At 39.3% G+C, this 23,564-nt stretch overlaps 2 protein-coding genes across 3 annotated transcripts in view; one reads left to right on the forward strand and one right to left on the reverse strand.

Moving 5' to 3' along the window:
- Positions 1–3,965, forward strand: part of ITGA2 (integrin subunit alpha 2) — a 100,253-nt gene extending 96,288 nt beyond the window's left edge. The window contains exon 30 of the mRNA XM_058308872.2: positions 27–3,965. Coding sequence (XP_058164855.1) covers positions 27–107 — 81 coding nt within the window. The 3' untranslated portion in view covers positions 108–3,965. The remainder of the gene's footprint in view (positions 1–26) is intronic.
- A 4,355-nt stretch (positions 3,966–8,320) lies between these two features.
- On the reverse strand, positions 8,321–22,757 carry MOCS2 (molybdenum cofactor synthesis 2). Of its 2 annotated transcripts, XM_004456176.5 has the most exons (7): positions 22,661–22,751; positions 21,588–21,709; positions 20,351–20,495; positions 15,928–16,055; positions 13,946–14,096; positions 12,886–13,009; positions 8,321–8,864 (listed from the first exon to the last, which is right to left on the reverse strand). In XM_004456176.5, exons 3-7 carry the CDS (start codon positions 20,446–20,448, stop codon positions 8,796–8,798), a joined length of 570 nt encoding a protein of 189 aa, XP_004456233.1. In that variant the 5' UTR covers positions 20,449–20,495; positions 21,588–21,709; positions 22,661–22,751; the 3' UTR covers positions 8,321–8,795. The 2 variants fall into 2 exon arrangements, with proteins under 2 accessions (XP_004456233.1, XP_071064212.1); XM_071208111.1 differs by lacking the exon at positions 21,588–21,709 and having other exon boundaries at positions 22,661–22,757.
- Positions 22,758–23,564: the final 807 nt, after the last annotated feature.

The following is a 23,564-nucleotide window of genomic DNA, read 5'->3' on the forward strand; positions in this document are numbered from 1 at the left end:
ACATTTTTATGTCGTCATCTTTACAGCTTGGCTTCTTCAAAAGAAAGTATGAAAAAATGACCAAAGATTCAGATGAGATTGATGAGACTACAGAACTAAACACTTGAGCCATCCGGCAGTCCTAACTACAGTGACCACTGGAAGCTGCGTCACAGCCCATGTTTGATGTTTGTGCGAATGGATTTTTTTGTAAATCCCAGTGTTTTATAACGTAATAGGTAAACTAGCCTTGTGTTTTATTTTAAGAGAAACTGCAGGTCAGGTTGGAATAAAGAAATTGTGGGTAGGGAGTTAGTAAAAAGGATAAATGACTTTTATTGTATAGGGGGTGGGGAGATAATCTTTAAACTGGCTGGTCCAGAGTTTACATTATAACGTGCATTGGGTAAGAAACATGAAATGACTCCTTATCATTTGCTTGTCAGTCAAAACAAATTCTAACTTTTCTCAGATTGGGGAAGGGAGGGAATGCTGTCTTTAAAGCGATTGTTTTCAAACTGCAATAACAACAGTGGAAATACCCAGTAGGTTATATATTAGCTTGAATATTAATGCTAACTGGGGTGGGGTGGGGAGTGGGAGGCAGCATCCCAGGTCTTCAACTTATGCTGCTCATCCAAAGTTGCCTCGGAGGATACTTTTAAATGATCATTGTATTTATCAACTAGGTAAAACTTGCCTTTGGGTCCTCTCAGCCCATAGCTACTCCTTCAGAGTGGCATTCTTGCTTAGATATAATTGTCAAAACATGATGGAATAACTGATGTGTTTTAAGCAGGCCTCCTCCTGAGGAAATCTCTCTTTGAATGAGGGGAGAGGGTGGTTTAGAGACCAGGGCACAAAATCACATTTAAAGTGCTAATCTAACAACCCGTGTGGTAAGGAACTGTTTACTAGAGGCCCAGCCTGTGCCATAGGAAGGAGAAAGCCTCCTTTTTCTTTTAGGAGACACAACTGGCCTGCAGGACCCTGGGGAGTTTTTGAGAGAGGGGTACTTTCTTTGGCATCCATTTTCTTCCTTTGTGAAGCCCTCTGCCACCTCTTGTGGCCTCTGCAGTTGCAAAGCCCTCTGAAGCCTGTTTTCTGTTACCCCTCTTTCAAAACTCCCATTCCCTCAAGCCAACTACTCTAATCCAGGAATGAGGAGAACATTGCTTAATCCACATATGTCATGAATTACTGTATAAACCCCTTAACTTCAGGAAGCTATTTTCACTTATTGACAAACAAGTAAGAAAAGCAAGCCTTAATTTCTAATTGTTGGAATTTCAGGCAGGACCCAAGGTAAAGTAAAAAAATATCTGAGGAAGATTGCAAGAAGTTACTGGAAGGCATTGGAAACCACCAAACTGGCAGGTGCACTCTGTGTATTTTGTTTCTGGAGTACTTAAACTTCCAGAAGAGTGGATTTCACCTAGGCAAGCTTGCTTAAGAGGTAGATTCTCAGGCTCCAAGCCCAGAATTATTTGGTCAGATTGGGATGAGGCCCAGCCACCGACATGTTAACAAGCAGCCAGTCATCCTAATGTGAATGGACCACCATTTTAGGACACCAGCCATCTCTTCTTTTATACCTTCCTTTCTTCAGATTTGAACCCACACATTCTCTAGAAGAGACCAGTAGGCGAAAGAGGGCAGAGGCAAGGACTGTGGGGGTGATTTTATGTCAGAAACTATGTATCTAATGCTTTGGACAAGTCACTCAGCCTCTGTAAACCTCCGTCCTCATTTATAAAATGGGACAGTTGGGTTGGAGTTCACCAGTGACGCTTTTAATTTTAAGAGTCTAGGATCTGGATTTATTTTAATACAAACTGACAATCCTCCAATAATTTCACTTTGAAAAGTCCGAGGAAAACAGGTATTATTAGTCCACGTGTGTCTGACCTTCCTGCACTCCTGGCCTGGGCCCAGTGTTGGCAGTCCTGGAGCTATCTGGACGGTATGATTTATTTCACTTTGGACACACATGCAAAAATACCACAAGGAAAAAAAAACAGTCAGCCATAAAGTGTCAGGGGTTTATAGCAAAAACAGCCTGGCATTCTCTAGTTGTGTTTCCACAGCACAATTATTATAACAGCTGTGTTGTTTCAAACCACTGTGTCGTTCCAACCAAGATTATATTTAAAAAATAAAAGTGGAGGAAGAAAAAAAAGTGGAGGAAGAAAAATACGTGGAGGAGAAACTGGTCATTAAATTGATAGAGTGTATTTAATAAACCATGTAACTACTGTATATACATGTACCAGTTCTTTCATGTGCTACACAAAGAATTATAGCATGTCATTCCTTTTACTGTACACTGCCTCATCTCCCTTGGATAAGCACTAAATTGAGGTCACATACATGCAGCAAACTTTAAAGCTTCGGCCAAGTCTTGGCTTAGGTCATCTGTCTTGCCTGCCTTGTTTCCATGAAGTAGTTGGATAAACTACAGAATTAGCCACTCATCTCTGTGCTATGTAGGGCAGGCTTTCTCAATCTTGGCACTATTGAAATTTGGGGCCAAATAATTCTTTCTTATGGGATCTGTCCTGTACACTGTAGGATGCTTAGCATCATCCCTAGCCTCTCTCTGCTACATGCCAGAAGCACATTCCTATCCCCTGGGCTTAGCCAAAAATGTCTCAGGAACTGACAAATGCCCCCTGGAGGCACCCTCCCTTTTCTCCCAGTGAGAACCATTGCACTAGAAAGTGGCCCCAATAGTATATTTGTTAACCAGATCGCTGATTTGAGGCAGAGGCTCTAGTGAGGGTATTTCTCAAGCACTTTTAAGCAAAGGTGAGTAGTCATCCAAGAAATTTTTTAAAAATTGTTTGAAAAAAACAGTTATATATTCCTATTCAGCCATCTTTGCTTTTTTAAAGAATATGGGGCTTAAAAGATGCCATGTTAAAATTTCCATTTCATAAATGGTATATAGATAAGGTCTATAAAATGTGATTAAAAAAAAAAAACTTTGAGTTGCTTCATGCATGGCTGTAAAATAGTAATATTGATGTAAAATAGTAACATTTCATAAAGAAACTGCATTGAGATTTGAAATGGTGTATCACCCATTTTAGTTGCAAAATGAGAACTCCTAACTCGAAAGAAATTATTTCTACCTGGCATATTATTTTTATAAAATAGTAAAAGTTGTCTATTAACTGTGAAAGGTAAAGAAACGAATACCAATTTAGCATAATCACACAAATGATTATACTAAAACTATAATTTTTAATATATTTATCTATTCTGATATACAATTATAACCCAATATATGAAAACTCATAAGTTAAGACATTAAACAGAAGGCAGGATTCCTTAAACTGAGCTCCATGGTCCATCTTTAACATTTCAATTAGCCCAAAAAAATAATTGTACACAGAACTTTTTAGGGCTATGTCCTTCATGCACATTAAGGAATACCCATTTTAGTCAATGTGAAAGACTAATTTAAACACGGTGAAAAGGTTAACATGTGGTTAAAGTTACAAATCAATGAAATGTAAAGTACTTTCTTGAGTCTTAAAGAATGAAAATCTAGCCAATATGTAAATATGAAAAGACTGTTTCATATGTACTTGATTTGTTCATTTTGGCAGGTAAAGTAAAAATATAAATGTGTATAATGTATAACTATGGCACAACTGTGTATTTTTTAAAGAAGAAATGGTCCTGGGTATTTTCCTTTATACATAATGCATGAATCTTTGTTAAGATGAGATCAGTGTTGTTTTTGATTGATTTTCACCTTTTTCTTTTCATCAAAAATATAAAAAATTAATGCATGCATGTTTATACATTCCGTTACACAATTCATTTCTAAGAAACAAAAATCAAATAGGAGTGAAAATCAACATAAATTAAGGTATTCTCTCATATTAACGTATGAGAAACAAAAAATTATTGTTCGATTGTAAATCACTGTTTTCATACCACCTTCCTGAGTATCATTAAAATTGTTAGAAAATTAAGGCATTTGGTTTGGGTTTTTACAACTTGTACATTTTGTTATATTTATTTTATGCACTCACTTTGCTTCAGAATTTAGTCAAGAACCACTATTTTAAAAGATTGAGGGTCTAACTAGCCATATCTAGCAGAGACCACTAGAATGCTTGCAGGAACATTAAACTGCCTTCAAAATTCAGAGCTTAGTATAAAGCCTTGCTACTCAAAGGGTGGTCCAGAGATAAGCAGTGTTGTATCACCAAAGAGCCTGTTATAAATGCAGACCTCAGGTACTACTGAATCTGAAACAAGACCCCCAAGTGATTGACATTAAAGTTTGAGAAATACTGCTCTTAAGCACAACTTACCCCTTGAAATAAAATGCATACTTGGGGAAAAAGTGGAAAGAAAATCAGCCAAACTGCTGCAAGAATGCAAAATCACAATCATCTACATGAAAAAAACAAACAAACAAAAAAAAAAACTTTAGTAGCAAGCAGAAAGAATGAAATACTTTAAAGGTTTTAAAAGACATGAATATACTGAAATTATAAAGCAAGATCCATAAGGGGATCACAGACTGGCAATGTTTATATAGTTGGCACTTTTAATGCAAAGTTTGGATGAGATGTACAATCGTCTCCCATTCACTATCAGGCAATCACCTCATGCATTCCTGCCTTCTCATTGTGCTTACTGCATAACAACCACCCAAAGAGTATGTCTGGTATATACCTTACATTAAAATACGACTTAGGGGAAAAAAGTGGTTTTGTGTATGTGTGTAGTTTTTTTTCCTGGAAGTCTAGGATATGCTGCCAAAGATCTGCATTAAATCTATATTAAAGTTATCATTTTTGTCCCATACAGTTCATTGCAAGTAATTTTATATTTGTTCATTTTTAAAAAGAAATTCCTTTTTTTTTCCCTAAATCACCTTGTTAAAACTACAGCCTTTTCAAAAACTCCTCCCTGATTGTCATAACTCTTTAATATTTAAAACAAGATACCAATTAAAGATAGGAAATTATCTTTAAAAATCAGGGTCTAACTTTCATCTAAGGATCATTCCAACGTTATTTAAAGAAAATTACTATTACTGAACTTTTTGGTTCTATGCAAAATAAATTTACTAAAAATTCGGGACTTAAATTAACTGGCGCCCCAGCTCTGCTGCCCTCTACTGGATGATCTATCTAACTACAGCATGCAAATCAGCCTGAGAGGTTTTTAACTTACTAGATACCCAGTAGCTATGTAAAAATGGCCTAGTATGCAAAGGAAAAGGGAGTGGAGGAGAAAAGTTCCTCTTAACTATTCATTCATTTAGGATCCTTCACAAGTACTACAACTCCACACCTTGAACCAGGTGTATTTAATTTGGGATACGCTAATTCAAACCAAAAGCAGTGGTACTGATTCACCAAATATTTGAGTATATGCTGTGGTCTCATCTATCTGTCTAGGTAGGCACTGAGACGACAGCAGTGACGAAACCCCTGACCTTGTGAAGTTTATAGTCTAGTGATGCAGATAAACTAGTACATCAGGTGGTGGTAAGTGACATGACAAAATATAAAGCAGAGTAAGGGGAAATGGGTTCCAGTCCTAACTTCCGGTTCTAGGTTCTAGGATGTGATCAGCTATCGGAAGGTTCTGAGTAGGATGATGCAAAAAATTATCTACCTTTTAAGACCATTGTGTTTAGAGAAAGGATTAGGAAAGGGAAGGATGGTTCCAGGGGACCTATGAGCAGGCAAATGCAGTACTCAAAGAGAAAAGTAGAGGTGGCTTGGACTGGGGAAATGGCAGTGAAGGGAGAAAGTAACAGCTGGGTTCAGGATATATCCAAGAGCCCATCTTCTAACTCTCCAATAGTTTCATTTAGGGATCTGTGACCAAGACTCAAACTACTGGCTTCCTTAACTATTAGTTCTCAAAACATACTGAAAATTTACTTTGACGCTAAACAACATATCCAAAGGGCAAACATATGCAATCGTATTTGTTGACCATCTATTACTTTCATTCAAAAAAGAGAAAAATCATCATTTTGCCACCTGCTCGAAAATACTTGAACTACATGTCATTTGAGTTTCCTTTCTTGAAGTGAACTTATCTAGTGATCACACCACATCATTACAGCTCCAAAGTGTAATAGGCCTGGAAACCTATTAGTCCCTAGATATCTCAACCACCTTAAGAGCTCAACTCTGTCCCTCCTAAGGAAGTGAGGACCAAGGGAGACCCTATTAAAGTCCAGGGCACTAACAATTCCAGGGATGTTTCCATTCCAGGTCCAGGAGGCCGTGCATTAGCTCCTTAACCTCTGTATTGGGGACTTAAAAGCATAATTATGTTCCAGACTTAGAATAAAGCCTACATTTTGAAGGCATGAGTCTTTAAAAACATGCTTATATGGGAGTTATGGTCATGGCTGATGGGGTTAACTACCAGGGCAGATGGCCCCTCTTTGGAAATGGTGTTTATGTGTGATGAATCTGGACTCAGATGGGATCTCCCTTCATAAGACTTTCATGCTAATGTGCTGGAGGTGCAGTTAATGTTGGGGTTTAAGATATATTTAGGGGATTTGAATCTCTGGACTGACAATGTGATAGCCAGATCCTGAGCCTCAACAGACTCCAGCACCTACAATCTGATTTATTGGACTTACCACACTCAGCTAAGATGGAGGTGAAGAAGGACAACCACCACACCATGGAGCCTAGAGTGATTACAACTGAAAATGGGAGGATTGCATCCAGCATCCAGGTGGAATCTGAGCCTCCTCTTGACATAAAGGTGCAATGGACACAACCAATCCAGTGTCCACATAGAAGAGGTGGCATTGGATTGGGAAAAGTGGACATAATGGACAAAGGGTATGGGGAAAGGCAGGAAGAGATGAGAGGTGGAGGCATCTTCGGGACATGGAGCTGCCCTGGATGGTGCTTCAGAGGTAATCACCGGACATTGTAAATCCTCACAGGGCCTACATGATGGAATAGAGGAGAGTATGGGACATGATGTGAACCAATGTATATGAGGTGCAGAGGTGCCCAAAGATGTACTTACCAAATCCAATGGATGTGTCATGATGATGGGAACGAGTGTTGTTGGGGGGGGGGAGAGGGGGGGTGGGGGGGTGGGGTTGAATGGGACCTCACATATATATTTTTAATGTAATATTATTACAAAGTCAATAAAAAATAAAAAAATTTAAAAAAATAAAAAATAAAAAAAATAAAAACATGCTTATGTTATGGTATTCCAAACATAAATGCCACCAGTGAAGATCCTCTATAATATGTGTAGAAAAATCTTAAAACCCTCAATACTTCCTATTAGCATATATTACACAACAAAGACTTCATTTTAACATGGGAATAAAATCTGAGGAATTTCTAAGAGTGGCATATCTGTATGAGCTTTCAGATATAATGCAACTGACTGCCCAATGCCCAGCCCCACTTCTCAATGGGAGCAGGTTAAAGTTTGGTGGAAAGGAGAGGGAAGCATTGAATTCAGAGAGCAACCTTTCTTAGTAATCGAGTAAATGAGGGTTTGTCTGCCTTCCCAATATCCTTCTGGACCCATCTCTCTAGACCAGGTCAAGGGAATGGATATCAAGTAAATAGGAGATTCCTAAAGTCTGTGTGTAACACCCTGTAGGCCCTGGCCAAAGAGAGAATGCAGAAATCTTTCAACTGGTATTTAAGCCTGGTGGACAGGGCCATGGATGGCTGCCTGGCATAGAACAGGTACTCAATATTCAACAGGTGAATAAATTCTTAGGTAAAAATGATATTTTTACTAAATGTAACCAATAGTATCACTTTGTGACAGAAGCAAGAAAAAAAACCTAAGGACCGGAAAAGTATAGTCTTTGTTCCCAATATGTAAACTGCAAATTATGTGATGATGCCAACTGTCTGAAATTATGCTATTTTGTTACTTTCAGAAATGTGTGGTCTTATATGCTCAGATATATCTAGATAGTACAGAGGGTGCCCAAGAAAAAATCCAATCATTAGTGTAGAGATTTTGCAGAAAACTTAACTGTTTATTAATGACTTCACTAATGATGTTACATAAGCAACTAAAAAGAGAAAATTATCTGAAAATGCTTTCATAAATAACCATATAATTTTCCTCTTTACTTGGCTGTAGGTCAAATTTTAAACATCAACTAACAGAGCACCAATCAATCTGTTGCTAGTTTGCCTAGCTTTACAATTTTATGCTGATTTTAGACTGATACAATATAAATAACAAAAGTATTTATAAGATCACAGATTCTGAAATGCTAGAAATTTCCAGATTATGAAATGTTTTAAGTATCATCTCTGAATTAAAAAAAACAGGCAACATACTGTTTTTAAACTTTTAAAATCATGTTTATTTAGTTTCACTTCATTTTTTAAGTACATTAATTCTAAAAATGCATAATAACAAGACCGTCTGGCACCTTCTGGCTCTGCCAACATCCCATCATACATCCCTAATAACAATGACATCACTGGAGGCAGGCACGAGGAGAAGGCTCCGAGTCAGTTACAAACAGTGAGCAGGGGCCATACTTCAATGAGAGTGGAGTAAGCATCAGAACTTAGCCATGGAATGGTGTCTCTACCACAGGCAGAGATTTAAATTACCCCATTTCCTTCCTCAATTCCTTCCTCTAGTTCCAACATCAGTGCTCATCTTACACTCCTGTTTATATTACTTATTTTTCTCTCCCTCTCCTGTGCTTCAGTAAAATTACTGTGCTATTGAAAGGAAAAATCAAAAGTAACTAAAGATAAAATTTAACCAAATTTAAAATTCAGTGCTCTAAAAATATAAGTGATTTAATTATTAGGCGCCCAAAAGCATTCATTGTTTCTTTTCCAAGATGATGGTGACTCTTCATACATTTCCTAAAAAATAAAAGCATAACAGGTATTCAAAATCGAGCATTTTAATAAATGAAAAAAATATTTAAATAAATCAGGCAAGTGACTATCACATCTATTTAAATCTACTCCTCTTTTAACAATCCAATACACATTTAAGGCAATGAAAGCAGAAAAATGAATAAAAATGTTCCATGCACATAAGGACACCTAAACCAGTAAGAGAAAAAGACATCAAGAAGCTATAAAACAGTACAAGGAATAAACCATTAATTCCATGTGGGCTCATAGCAGGAGGCAGTGTTGGCAAGAATACGCAGGGAAAGATGAAAGGTCTATAGTTTTAAACATTTTTTTTTTCTTTCCAAGAACACTTAACTACTTCAATATCTCCAAATATGCTTTTCCAAAGGCACAAGAGTAATTTCCATTAGCTGTTAAATTAAGTGCTTATGCAGACTTGTGTTTAAGAGGTAAGAACTGCTCTGTAAAGCAAGGCCCTCCCTACCTGCCCACCCCTTCCCTACATCAAGGATGAACCCAAAGCACAGGCTGTGACAAGAACCAGACCAGAATTTAAATAACTTGTGGAAGGGAGGAAGAGGAGAACATATACTTGGTCCTCTTACCCTCTAGTCAGGTTCTATATCTGTAGGAGTAGGAATCCAAACTCAATTGTCCTCTGAACACCTGTACATCCCTCAACCCTCTGAAGACGGAGAAGAGCAAATAGGAAGCCCAGCTGGTCCTCAAAGCATGAAGATGAGAGTATGCCCCCAACGCCTGCCCCTTGTCCTTATTTTCTGGTACCCCCCATCTACTTTCTGTCAGCTGACTGTCCAATCTTTCATACCTGGTAAAGCAAGCTACCCCTCCTGCCCATTTGCACAGCTCATTTTGGAATACCCTTTTCTCCTTGTCTTCGGGGCCCATCTCATGGTCTCTCACAATGGTGGCAGCCTTGCTCATGGCAAAGCAACCATTTATTTACTATTTCTAAGATATTACTATTACATTCAGTATACTAAGACAGTTCCCTGTCACATATCCTCTCTCTAATCCCAAACATACTCTTATCAAAATGGGTTTCCGAGAGGATGGAGAGGGAGGAATGGGTGGAACATGGAGCATGTTTGGGGCATTGAACTGTTCTGCTAGATCTCGCAATGATGGATACATACCATTATACATTTTGTCAGAACCTAGAAAAGCATATGGTGCAAAAGGTAAACTATAATGTAAACCACTGACCAGGGTTAGTAGCAATGTTTTACTATTTGTTCATCAATTGTAATAATACTGTACCAGACTCATGTAGGATGTTATTGGTAGGGGAGGATGTGGGGAGGGAGAGGAGGAAGCAGGGTGTATGGGAAGCCCCTGTATTCTCTGTAACCTAAAGCTTATCAGAAAATAAAGTGAAAAAATAAAAATAAGACACTGGGAGAACACACGGAAGAAATTTTCAATATATATGAAAGGTAACAGATCTTAAATTGATGAAAGGCACAATGCAAAAAGTATTTTAAATTTTTTGTTTTATTTTTTATTTTACTATTGTTATGTTTTTGTTGGCTTTGTTTTTGTGGAGGTCTTAGGTTGCAGAGGAGTTATAGCTGTGGTAGGGGAGGATCACTGACCTGGGGTGTCAGTGGTGGGGGATGTGTATAGGGGATTGCACCTGGTGCATGCCTCTACAGAATGTGAATGTGTTCATGTGGTCATGGGTATTGTCTCAATGGGTGGAGACCCACAGAATAACCGATGGAATACTGAACTCCCATCCTGGCAAGTCTTGCTAAAGTGGCAAAAACCTCTAGAGTACATGGGTAGTGCCTAGCAAAGGAGAACAGACCAATGAACCAGGCCCTTGATATTGATGCTTGTACTTATGAACTTTGCTCTTGTGAAATCGAAACTTGGCCTGGTAGTATATATTGCCTAAGAGTTACGACCTGAAAGCCTTTTTGCTCAAATGCAACCTCTTTCCAAGCCAAACTCAACATATAAATTCACTGCCATCCCCCCAACATAGGCCATGACTCCCAGGGATAGGCCTCCCTGGCACTGATTATTACCAAGTGCCAACTAATGATGCATTTGGAGAAAGACCTAGACCAAAAGGGGGAAATATTAAAACACAAATAAGTTTTTATGACTAAGAGTTTTCAAAGTGAGGTCATTCCAGAGGTTTTGCTTATGCACGTCTCAGGAGGATCTCACTGACTGCCACAGGAAACAGTACCTCTAGCAGGGGTGCTCCTGAGGGCTCTAGAGTCATCTAGAAACTATAGGAAATTGGCACCCCATCAGTGGGCCTACCTTGGAATATATGATAACCCATCTCCCCCAATGTATCAGAGTTAGACTCATTTATAATTTCCTATATATGGTTTTTCTATTCCATTTATTTGAACCTATAATTAGCAATATATCCATTAAATATATATCCCAGAGACTTAAATATTCTGGCTGTTCATACGCCAGCTGAGCCCTGAATCTCAGCAAAGTTGCAGCCAACACCTACTCTCCAGTTTATCAGACTCGTCCAGGACAACTAACAAAAGGATGATGATCGACAATACCCATCCCAAGAAGAAGAGAGTATCTGCAACTGCAAGCAAGACAGTTCCATCCAGCTGTCCCAGGGGATTTAAGACCCCTTTCAAGGGAAGCAGAGTGGGCATCACCATCCCCAAATCCTCAATATAGAAGAATGAACAAATATAAGGGGGAAATGCAACTATGGACTAAAGTAGACTTATTATTATAGCAATGGAAGAATTGTTAGAATTGAGAATTGTTTTGTGGCCTGGACTCAGTTTATATGACAATCATCATATAAAGTGGTCATAAGAAGTTCTGAGGGGAAGGTGAATGAAGAATAGGTAGGCATAATATGGGGGCTTTTCTGGGACAATGGAATTGTTCTGCATGATATTGCAATGACAGATACAAGCCATATACATTTTGTCAAAACCTATAAAATTGTGCAGTGTAAAGTATGAATCATAATGTAAACCATAGTCCATAGTTAATAACAATGCTTCAAAATGTGTTCATCAATTGTAACAAATGTACCACACTACTGAAAGGTGTTGTTAATGGGGGAAAGTGTGGGAAGAAGGGGTGGGGTATATGGGAATTCCTGTATTTTCAATGTATCTTTTCTGTAAAGTTACTTTAAAAATAAAGAAAAAAATTTTTAATGGGTTTCCATTTTTATTCAGAAAATATGGTCACTAAATTTCACAGGCACTGGTTCTGAGCTCACTTTGCTCATTCCTACCACTGAGACAGCCCACTCCTAGGAAGAAGCAGAGATCAAGCCCTGAAAAAGCCTCAGTCCCCTGCTCTGGTCTTCTGATCTACTGACGGGTTAGTTAATTCCTCAGCTTTGCCACCAGCCACAATGCTGTGGGCAATTCTAGACTTTTAGGTGTAATTACACGTTTGCAAGTTCAGAATAATCTCACTGTTACTACAGCAGGGGAGAAAGTAGGGAGTTGGGCCTTTTCATTCCTTCAGAATTTTCTATTCAGTCAGCGAATTACTTGTTCTTATCAACTGGTTTGACTCATTTACAGAAAACAAGTTGCATTTTCCTATTTGTATTTTTAAATCCATTCACTACACACTTTCTTAGAGGAGCCAATACCTTCCTCCCTTTTTGTCTCCCTAAAAAGGCACTCTAAGAGAAGAGCCTTTTATCTTGAGAGGTCTCTCATTTTAGCCACTGCCTAAATAGCCATGATTATTTTCGTCCTCCACAAGGAAGACTAGAATTCAAGGGAAATGACTTCACATATGAACCACTGGTACAATCCAGACTAGGAATTCTAATTGTTACCACTGGTTGAAGCATTATACTCTTTAAGGCATTTATTTATATGCTTAACAAACCATGGAAAAGAGATATTACATAAAGACAGGGAAAGAGCATAAATACAAACTCCATTTGACTCTTACTTCCCACCCTTTATCAAGAATTACTGAAAAAAATTTTGATGTCCAAATGGCAAAATTAGATATTTTCCTAACTTACCTTTTTCCATATAGGCACCCTTGCTTTTAGATTGTTAATGGCAAAACTCACAGCTTCAAGGGACGCAGTCCTGTGGGCTGAGGACACGGCAATAATTATGCTTGCTTCTGTCACTGGAACCAAGCTTTCACAAGAGGAAGAAAAAAATTATCATCTCCTCTGAATCTATGAGTCAAAAAATCTGCTGGGCACATGAAAAAAAAACAATTGCAACTAAGCATTCCTAGAACTACATTGTAGCTCTATTTTACTTAAACATCAGTTAAGTTACAAAACAGTAATTCATCCCAGTTGTCTTCAGCAAGAGGGGATAAGGAGGTTGTGGTTAGTTTGTCAGCATCCAACCACTAAACCTGTACTAAGCAGAACGGGACCTTCACTGATTCAAAAACCATGTGATTCAAACAAACAAGGAACAGTGCCAGGTAATGCCTCGAGATTCAAAGTTGCAGTATACTGGGTATAACACAGAATTCAAAATAATATTAAAATAGCAATAAATATTGATCAGAAGCATCTATAACATTGTTTATGAAATTAATGGTTGTTGATAAAAAGTATAGATTTTAACAGCAAAAATAATAACTAATCCAATATGAGAGATGCAGTTTCAATTACTGGCTTCTTTTTAAAGCCTAGAACCCTATTCTTCTTAGCAGTACAAAGAGGCAAACTAGTCTGATGGCCTTCAAAGGCATTTATATCAAATAGAAGCTCCAGTGGACTGTCATATAAACTGAGTCCAGGCCACAAAACAATTCTCAAGAGGCCTCAAAGACTCTAACACACATTGGCACAGGCCTTGAGGCCAGGGCCTGAAAGTCCTGGCACACTGGCCCAGTGCTACTGTTACAGCAGCAGAGGCGTCATCGGCATGCCCACTGTCACAGCCAACTGGCAGCCACTGAAGGCAGGGGCCAGGTGTCTCTTTGTTCTCCAGAAATAATACAGAAACACTACTCTCATGGTAATACAGAATTCCTACTAAAGTTTCCAGAATCAGAATTAAAACCAAGAGGGGATAACTCCTTAACTTTTAAATTGATAAAGGAAAACATACCCAAGTCTATGGAACACTGCGATGTGCTTGACCGGCCATTTCTGCCTAATGTCACTGCAAATTTTTCTGATTTCATTTTCTGCCATTGGTAGATATGCTTCATATTCTAAGCTAATGACTTTTTTCCCTTCAAAGTTATTTCTTGTAGTCCCTAAAAAAGAAATAATAATATTACAATGACGTTTTCTCTACAACAGAAATAGCACATTAAAAGAATAAAAAGGGATTACTTTTGAATAGTGAGTAAAACCCATTGTCTAAAAATTACTTTGAAATTTTCTTCAAAAAAATTGCAAGGGAAAAAAGGATATTACACAGATGACAATGGAATAAAATGACATTAAGAAAGACTCATGAGTTTGGGTGATATTGCATATCTAAAACTGTTTTTCTTTGAAACTGCACAAATGGATGTTAATGTTATAAGATGTTGATATCAAGGTAAAAATACAACCAAAGCAAACTATGGACAATAGTGTATAGTAATATAGTAATATTATTAATTTTCCATTAAAGGTAAAAAAAAAAAGAAGAGGAAATATAATAGATGATAGAACCTAGACAAAAGGAACTACATATATTTTTTACTCCATCTATACAAAATAAGAATTTATAGAGATGGAAACAGAATAGCAACTATGTAAAGCAGGGAAAGGATAGAGAGATTGAGAGGTGATTATGAGGTAGAGTTTTTCTTTTTTTTTTAAAGATTTGTTTATTTATTTTTCTCCCCTTCCCCCTCCCACCCCAGTTGTCTGTTCTCTGTGTCTATTTGCTGCGTCTTCTTTGTCCACTTATGTTGTCACCAGCGGCAAGGGAATCTGTGTTTCTTTTTGTTGCATCATCTTGTTGTGTCAGCTCTCCGTGTGGGCGGTGCCATTCCTGGGCAGGCTGCACTTTCTTTCGCGCTGGGTGGCTCTCCTTACGGGCGCACTCCTTGCACGTGGGGCTCCCCTACGCCAAGGAACACCCCTGCGTGGCAGGGCACTCCTTGTGCAGATCAGTACTGTACGTGGGCCAGCTCCACACGGGTCAAGGAGGCCCGGGGTTTGAACCGCGGACCTCCCATGTGGTAGACGGACGCCCTAACCACTGGGCCAAGTCCATTTCCCTATATTGTGTATTATTTAATAAATATATCACACCTGCACCAACGCATCCCCACAAGAATAATGTTTCTTTGAATTTTCAATTTAAACTCATGGATGGTCTGAAATCTTTCCAGGGATCCACTGGGGGTCCGTGAACCCCTGGTTAAGAACCCCTGCTTAAAAGGAATAAATTTATGCACCCAGAACTATCATCACATACGTTTTCCCCCTCAATATTTGAAAAACATAGATTCCCCTGACTTTTCTCCTACTTTTTTATGCCTTGTAATTTAATATAGGTTAATTAAGAGAGTATTAAGGCAGTGGACTTGGCCCAGTGGTTTCGGCATCCATCTACCACATGGGAGGTCCGCGGTTCAAACCGCAGGTCTCCTTGACCCGTGTGCAGCTGGCCCATGCGCTGTGCTGATGCGTGCAAGGCAGGGATGTCCCCTGTGTTGGGGAGTCCCACGCGCAAGGAGTGCGCCCAGGAAGGAGAGCTGCCCAGCGCTAAAGAAAGTGCAGCCTGCCCAGGAATGGCACCGCCCACACGGAGAACTGACACAGCAAGATGACACAACAAAAAGAGACAGAATCCCATGCTGCTGACAACAGAAGCGGACAAAGAAGATGACTGCAGCAAACAGACACAGAGAACAGACAACCGGGGTGGGGGCGGGGAAGGGGAGAGAAATAAAAAAATAAATCTTTAAAAAAAAAAAAGATATTATTAAAACAAGAACAAAAAAAAAATTTCTAACCTATCATGTACCTTTTTGGTTTGTTACTCAGCATCTTCAAATCCTCTGAATATTAATATGTAGTCTGAATGTGGGAAACATTTGCTAATTTCTACTGTCTTGCACAAATGCTGTACAAATTACAACTCACCTACAAATAGGGATACTGCACCACAGAGCGGAGAAATCACCATCTGTGAGACTTCATCTACTAAAAGCTTCTCAGCAGTGAATTTTATTATATCTTTAGATTTCTCTTCAGTGTCATTCATATCTTTCCTAGAAATAAGATATTAGTAAACCTTAACACTATATTTAGGGGTAAAACATACCACCTAGAAGCTGTTTTTCAATTTATATTTTTTCTACATTAGATGTGTCGAGAGGCGTGATTTGACCTGAGCGATAAAAATGAGCACATGCAAAACTGAGCAAAACTCAATATATTTATAAATGTCCCTCATGAACTAAACATGATATGAAAAGAAATTTATGATGAACAAGATCACTTTAAAATGTCATTGATCGCATATGTGAATTTTTTCCAAATTCTTTCACAGCTACTCACACCTCCCATCATGTTATGGTTTACACATTGCCGACTCTATCTGTGCACACATCACCTCTAGCCACTATGTCACCAAACACCACACCTACAGCTGCCTTTTCCTTCATTCAAAAAAGAGGGAGAGATCAGTTGACCAATGGAGAAGAGATGGCTATTCTACAGGACTGGAGTTCACTGCACAACCTGGCTCGATCCCAAATATATAAGTGAAGAAAAAAGGGAATGAAGGTGTTGTGCAAATGCTTCCCATGTGTTTCCTCAATTCATTCGTCACACTTAGTATGCATTCAAAAGTGCCAGGAACTAATGTCAGGCACTGGATATGGAACAGGGAACAAAAATGTAGGCACCCTGCCCTTGTGGCACTTGTATTCTAATAGGAAAAACAAAGCAATAAACAAGTAAAATAATTACAGACATAAATGGGGTTCTGTGACAGAGCAGCAGGCAGAGAGATGAGTTGCATGAGTTAAGGGAAGCAAGGAAAGCTTCTTTCAAGAGGTAACATTTAAATCTGGAACCCGAAAGATAAGAAGCCAAGTCATTCCCAGGCAGAGGCAATGGCAAATGCAAAGGCTCTGGGACAAGAAAGAGGATGATGTGCTTCAGGGAACAAGGGAAAGAATGAATAGGATGTGCTGAGGCTGCACAAGTGGAGGCATGGCTTATAGGCCAGGAGGAAGAGGTTGGATTAACTATAAATCCTGGAAGGTTTTATCCCAATTGAAAGATGAGTGAAAGTAGACACAGTGAAGTTAAGAACTCACTCACAATGGTGAAATTGCAACCAAGGCTTCTTACTAAGTCCGTGTTCTTTTCCCTATCTCCTTCCAGCTACAGGACAGGATTATTCATACATCACCGAAGTCAATTCACAGGACCTTTCACTTCCTGCATATGTCACTTAAGGTTCTTCTACATCTTTTTCCTTCAATAAAACATATGTATAGGAAATATGGTGTGGGCATTTCTAACCATTCAAATTCCAAAAATATTTTTTTTAGGAGGTACCAGGGATTGAACCCAGACCTTATACAGGGGAAGCAGGCACTCAATCACTGAGCTATATCCACTCTCCAATGAGAGTTGGGTTTTTTTTTTTTTTGGTTTTTAGGAGGTACCAGGGATTGAACCTGGGACCTCATACATGGGAAGCAGGCGCTCAACTACTTGAGCTTTATGTGCTCTCTCCTTAATTTTTTGATTCTATAAGGACATAGTCTTATTAAAACATAACTGGCAGGTTCTAAAATTACATAATAATACAAATTTCTTTAAACAAACTCAAATAATACATAATGCTGTTGAGTCATCTTTCTAATCTTTCCAAAGAGCTAGCTCTAATCATTACACACACACTCTTTTAATGGCTGCCCACTCTTTTCTGAATAAGTTCCAAACTCCAAAAAATACCATTTTAGAACCTCTTAAGGCCATGGTCGTGACAACATGGAAAGTTTCCAAATAAAACATATCTAACAGAATTTTTCTATATTTTTCCAGATAGAACTGAGATTTATGTCAAAATACTCAGGGATCCTTTTAATAGACAACATTTATAAGCCAATATAACATCTGAAATCAGAGTTCTTCAAAAAAGAAAAAAAAAATTGTGAGCCCAATTCTATCCTGTTTAGATCTCTAAGACTTAGCCACATTGTCCAACTTCCTATATGTCAAACACACTAAGTATGGCCCCCATTTGGACTTTTGCTTGTATTCCTTCTGCCTGGAATTCTCTTCTGCTGTATTTCTATCCAATATGAGTGTCAACATATTGGACAATCTGTTTTCCAATATTTATTCTTCACTTTTTGTGTTATTGGCCAGCCAGGACCTCTAGGAGGGTGGGGAAAAAAATACATACAAACATACTGTGGCAGTCTGATATTACTAATGAATTCCAAAAAGAAAGACTGATTATGTTTGTACACTGGTCTGTTCCTCTGGACCAGTGATACCCTTAGTTTGTATTGAAGTCAGAGGTTTCACTTTCACTTTATTAAATTATGACTAGGACTTTGATTGGGCAATGTGAGTAGGATATCAGTTCCCTATCCCCTTGGTGGGCGGGGACTCACAGAGAAAACAAGGCAGAAGAGAAAGTAAGAGTTTTAATGCAGTTTTTGAGCTGCAGCCCCAGGAAGTAAACACACAGGAGAAGAACACAGAGAAGTAGGCATGGCAGAGGCCCCAGGAAGAGAGAGACAAGGCCTAGAGACACTGATAGTCTACAGCGGGCCTTGTGGAGAGAACAGAGCAGCTGAGCCCAGAAAGGAACAAGCCCCAGGAGACTAGACTAGACTTATCCCAGCCTACAGCTGTTATTGGAAGAAGCTGGGACCACAGAGCCTTAAAAGGAAGAGGGAGGCCAAACTCTTGCAGATGTCAGCAGCCATCTTGCTTCTACACATGGCAACAGACTTTGGTGAGGGAAGGAACTTACACTTTATGGCCTGGTAACTGGAAGCTTCTACCCCCAAAAAATACCCTTTACAAAAGCCAACTGACTTCTGATATTTTGCATCAGCACCCCTTTGGCTGACTAATAAACATACATAAGTACATGCATGCACACATATATATAGGTGAAACCAAACCAAACCTAGGCTTCCTTATTCTTTAATGAAATCAATGCTTTGCAATTAAGCATGATATTTACTACTGATTATTTTATAAAAACCCTATCAAATTAAAAAAGTTTTCTTTCATTCCTAACTTACTATGAGTTGTTTTATCAGGGGTGATTTTTAATTTTTACATTATTTATTTTTCAGGTGACAAAAATTAGGCCTTATTCTGTCTATACATAAGTGAAGCATAGGCCTCTCCAAACTATACTGGGGATGTTATTACACATTATCCTACTCAAAACAGAAATTGTTTGGAAAGATGACATGGGTCATGGAGCCATGTGCAACAGCTATAATAGAGCTGTACTTTATACCTGGGAAATAGTAAGCTTTCTTTTTATGCATAGTGGTCTTCTGACTTTTGGCTGTGCAACTTTCCCACATTTCTGTGTCCAGTAGATATATTACCCAGTATTATTAAATGTGTTTGTAAAACAGCACCGAGAGAGTACAACAATCTGAGCACATAAATTGACTCTACCAATTATATGATGATCTGTCGCAAGTCGACACTGCTACCGTTTTCCCCTGGACTGAGGAGTCCCCCAGGCCGGTGGGCTCGAACTAGTTGGCCCCGGGGAGTGAGGACGGATGCGGAGACTATGCACACTCCGGAGACAGGGTTCTGCACCAAGCTAACTTTATTAGTAGGAACAGCAATTTATAGTTTAGGGCAATAGGGAATGGGCGCTAGGCGGTATTTGATTGGCGGAGGTGAACATATGCCCAAACAAGGAGAGCGGTAAGCTGTGGGGGACGGTTAGGTTGATCACGTAGGCTGAGCTTTTTCGCGCCACACTGCCTGATTGGTGGGGATCAAACAAAGGGAGAGGGGCTCGGAGAGGAGGAAGAAGACGTGGTGTAGCTGGACAGGGCTTGGTTGCCATTCTGTCTGACTTCGTGGTCAGCGGCCATTTTGTTTAGCTGTGTGGTTGCCTTAGAGACAGCGTGTGGGCAACTGATAAGCTATGCCTCGTCGGCTGTGCACACGGTGCTCTTGGGCGCTTTATTCCTCCTACAATGATCGAAGGCAAGTTTTCCTAACATCTCTGAATTTTGGATTCCACACCTGCACAAAGGGGATATTAATACTCGTGTGCCAAGAATTCAGTGTGGCACATAATAAGGTCTCAACAAACTATGTTAAGTGAACACAATGAACTATCAAACTGACATGAAATTGTTTAAAATAGAATGATGCAGAGATGGTAGGTAGACATTCGTAAGTCTGTCGGCACCAATAAAGAATTGTTGCATCAATAGAAAGTTGGCGCAGACTGATAAAAGGCACACAGTTACAGCAACCAATTGCAGGTTATCACCTGTATGATCCTTCTTCACAACAGCGGTTAAGAAAAGGAAATCGCACATACCCAAGTGGCTCAAAAGCACTATCCTCCACTAATGGGTGGGATAATGGCAACTTCGTCTCCTGACTGAAGGAGGAGGAGCTGATCTCCAAGCTCGACATATTCTTGACGAACGGCAAATATCACCTGATTTCTGACATCAGCCAATCTGAAGGGGGAAAAAACAATGTATAATTTCAAGGATGATGCCTCTGCAGCCAAAATTAAAGATATTAAATAAACACTACCCTGAGAAGTGTCTGCAAACCTACTAACTGAACCAACTTCTCACAGTCTATAGAGAAAAGACATACCCACTGAAGGACATACTTATCCCACTTTCCTGTGCTTGGTATCTATAAAGAACACAATAAACTGCTAATGATTTTTTTAACGACATTGTGCATCCTATGAAATTAAACAAAATAACTACACTGGAGACAACATTCAGAGAAAGGAAGAAAGGAAGAAAAATATTTCCTTCCTCCTTAGAAGCCTTCCATCTAAACATACTCTCAGCAGGTAGAAAATTTTCCACAAAGGCCCTACCATGTTTATTTAACTAAAAGAGCACTTTAAGAATAACTTAACGTATATGGAATGAAGAAAGGGTAGTTGACCTTTTGAACATGCATTGTGGAGTGTGTTATACAAAGCACTAGTACTTACAGGTTAAACATTTATGCAGATTTAAGTGACACTAATAATGTTCCTTGAACACCTTCAAAAAAACCACTTTCGTATTTTGTTCCAAGAGGACTTAAGGTAGGAATGATAGGGTTAAAGTGATAGATATTCAAGAATCATAAAAATTATATATGGCAACGGCTCAAATTCAGCAGCATGTATGGTTTACCTCTTATTTAAAACAAACATCTATTTTGAATTCTCAAAAGAGGAGGTGAACCAAAAAATTTAAGGCACACATTTGTAACAGATTTTGTAAAAATTTCATTCAATATTATAAAAAATGCAGCATCTACATTTTCAGTATTTTGTAAATTACAAAAGCAGATATAAGCGTGTCCCTCTGCAAGTCTCCCCGTTTCCAGTATTTTAATAAAGTACCTTTGCCTTTTTTAAGGTTTTTCTATATGCCAGAATTTAAATTTCCAGGTGTCGTTCCAGGAACATTTAACTAATGGCCCTTTTTGACATTAGGAATGGAAATCAAAACCAACTTTTTTTTTCTGTTATCATTTACACATTAAAAAAATATTAACAAGAGTTAATCATCTGCATTCCACAAATTATTAACTACCCAGGATGTCGAGTTTCTATCTCTTTCCACAGCTGCAATGCTTTTAATTGTTGTGGCACAGAAATTGTCTCGGAACGAACTCCTGCTATTTCAGCGCTTTTTGCAAAATACAACACTTCAACCTGTAAAAAGGAAAAATGAAAATGCTTTCAATAACACCTCATAGTCCTTTTCTATCTGCCTACACTAAAATGTTTTCCTGCTTTTCAAATGTATTATTTTAATCAAAGACAAGTTTTATACATTTGAAAAATCAAATCACCCATTGCTGCATGTCTACAAGTTCAAAATCTTAACACAATTTGCTGCATGTCTACAAGTTCAAAATCTTAACACAATTTGAACAAATTTCTGGATGCCTTTTTAGTTTTAAAAACTTCACTGTAGCATAATTAAAATCCTAAATATATTCTCCTTAAAAACATGTCTGTCTTGTAACATAAAATTATAGTATCTTAAGACCAGCCGAGGTAAAACAATGTACAATGTCTGAGTCAAGAGATTAATTACTTAAACAAAAAAATCATTTAAGTGAAAGACTTGTCTTTCTTAGCTGTAAACTTTTGATACTGGTCTATGGTACACTGGACCCAGCTGCCAAGGATTAAGTTACGCAACATACAAAACCTGACGTTTATAAAAGCAGTGGGGTTTGAAATACAGGATCAGCTGGAATTTCCTAGGACAAACTTAAGTAATAAACACTGATAAAGGGCATTTCTTTATAAGAATTCCTAAGTGACTTTCTTTGTAAATTAAAAACTTGTCTTCAACAAAATAATCTGAGAAACAGGGAACCAAGAGGCCGAGGGCGCCTTTAAAAGCGAGTCGGTTCTCAGCGTCGTGACCTGAACAGCGAGAATTCAGAGCGGACTTGGCCTTTGCTGGGGAGGCCGCAGCGCAGCCCCCGCAGCCGGGACGCGGCCCCAGACCTAGGACACGCCCTAGGGTCGGGGCAAAGAGAGCGGCGGGGCCGGCGAAGCAGGAACCCCAGCTGTGGATGGAACGGGCGGGAACGAACACATCAGCTACAGCTCAGCGCCCAGGCTAGCGCACACGTTCCCCACCCTTACCTGGCAATGCGGAACCATCCCGCTAGGGACCCCTGGCGAGGACTGACAGCCGCCTAAGCGGAGACGCGGCGCTCCTCGAGAGCGCACGCGCAACCTGACGGCTCCTTCTGGCCGGACGGAGCACGCGCAGAGCCAGCTCCGCCCAGCTCTTCTCACTCGAGCCCTGCGGTCGGCTGCTCTGCAAAAGCCTGAGCTTTCAGTCTTGCTCAGGGAGTCGTGGAAGGCGTGAGCTAGAGGTAACGTCTAATAGCAAAATGGCTGGCCATGATGGCACCTCTTTCCGAACGGAGGCCTCGATATAGGAGAGCAGGCGGCGGACTACTTGGGCAGTAGTGTCATTGAGATTTTTATCTAATAATCCAGCCCTCCAGGCAGTAGAGAGCTGGCTTTTCCATTCGCTCTCCTTTAAGCTTCTTTGACATGTCTTATCTGCTTCACGCTCCATTATCTGATTATTGTTCCTTAAAAGCTTATTACAGCCTTCAGCTGTTACACTTTTCCTGTTTACTACTTGTCCAGTAATTTGTCCGCGTTTTATCCACCCAGCATTTCCAACTTCTTACCAGTAAGAATGCTCTGACTCTGTTCAGTTCCTTGAAGTTATGTGGATATATGTCAGGTGTTCTTCCTCCCTTGAAGCTCAACAGATTGGGGTGGGAGGCCATCATCCATCACTAATGGAAATTCAGCGCACCAAATGTGATGCTAGAGCCATATGATACATTTCGTCGGGTTGGGAGAGAGAAAGTGGCTGGGTCACGTGGGAAGCATGTCAAAGAAGGCTTCAACACGCTATTGAATTTAGCTCAGTCAATAGACTGAGCTAAATCTTCTAGAATGAGTAGCAACAAATAGTTGAGTAGGGGTCAGAGTTGAGCAAATTTCACTTGCCTGAGTCAAGCTA

Source organism: Dasypus novemcinctus, chromosome 2 (genome assembly GCF_030445035.2).
Source record: "Dasypus novemcinctus isolate mDasNov1 chromosome 2, mDasNov1.1.hap2, whole genome shotgun sequence".
Classification (NCBI taxonomy): domain Eukaryota; kingdom Metazoa; phylum Chordata; class Mammalia; order Cingulata; family Dasypodidae; genus Dasypus; species Dasypus novemcinctus.

Bases quoted from the DNA above. Each gene is read 5' to 3' on its own strand.
- MOCS2 (XM_071208111.1), bottom strand. From the start codon at position 20,448: ATGTCGAGCTTGGAGATCAGCTCCTCCTCCTTCAGTCAGGAGACGAAG. The intron at 16,056-20,350 runs GTATGTGCGATT...TCTTATTTCTAG, and splicing joins AGTGCTTTTGAGCCACTTGG to GAAAGATATGAATGACACTG. The intron at 14,097-15,927 runs GTGAGTTGTAAT...TTTCTTTTTTAG, and splicing joins TGCAGTATCCCTATTTGTAG to GGACTACAAGAAATAACTTT.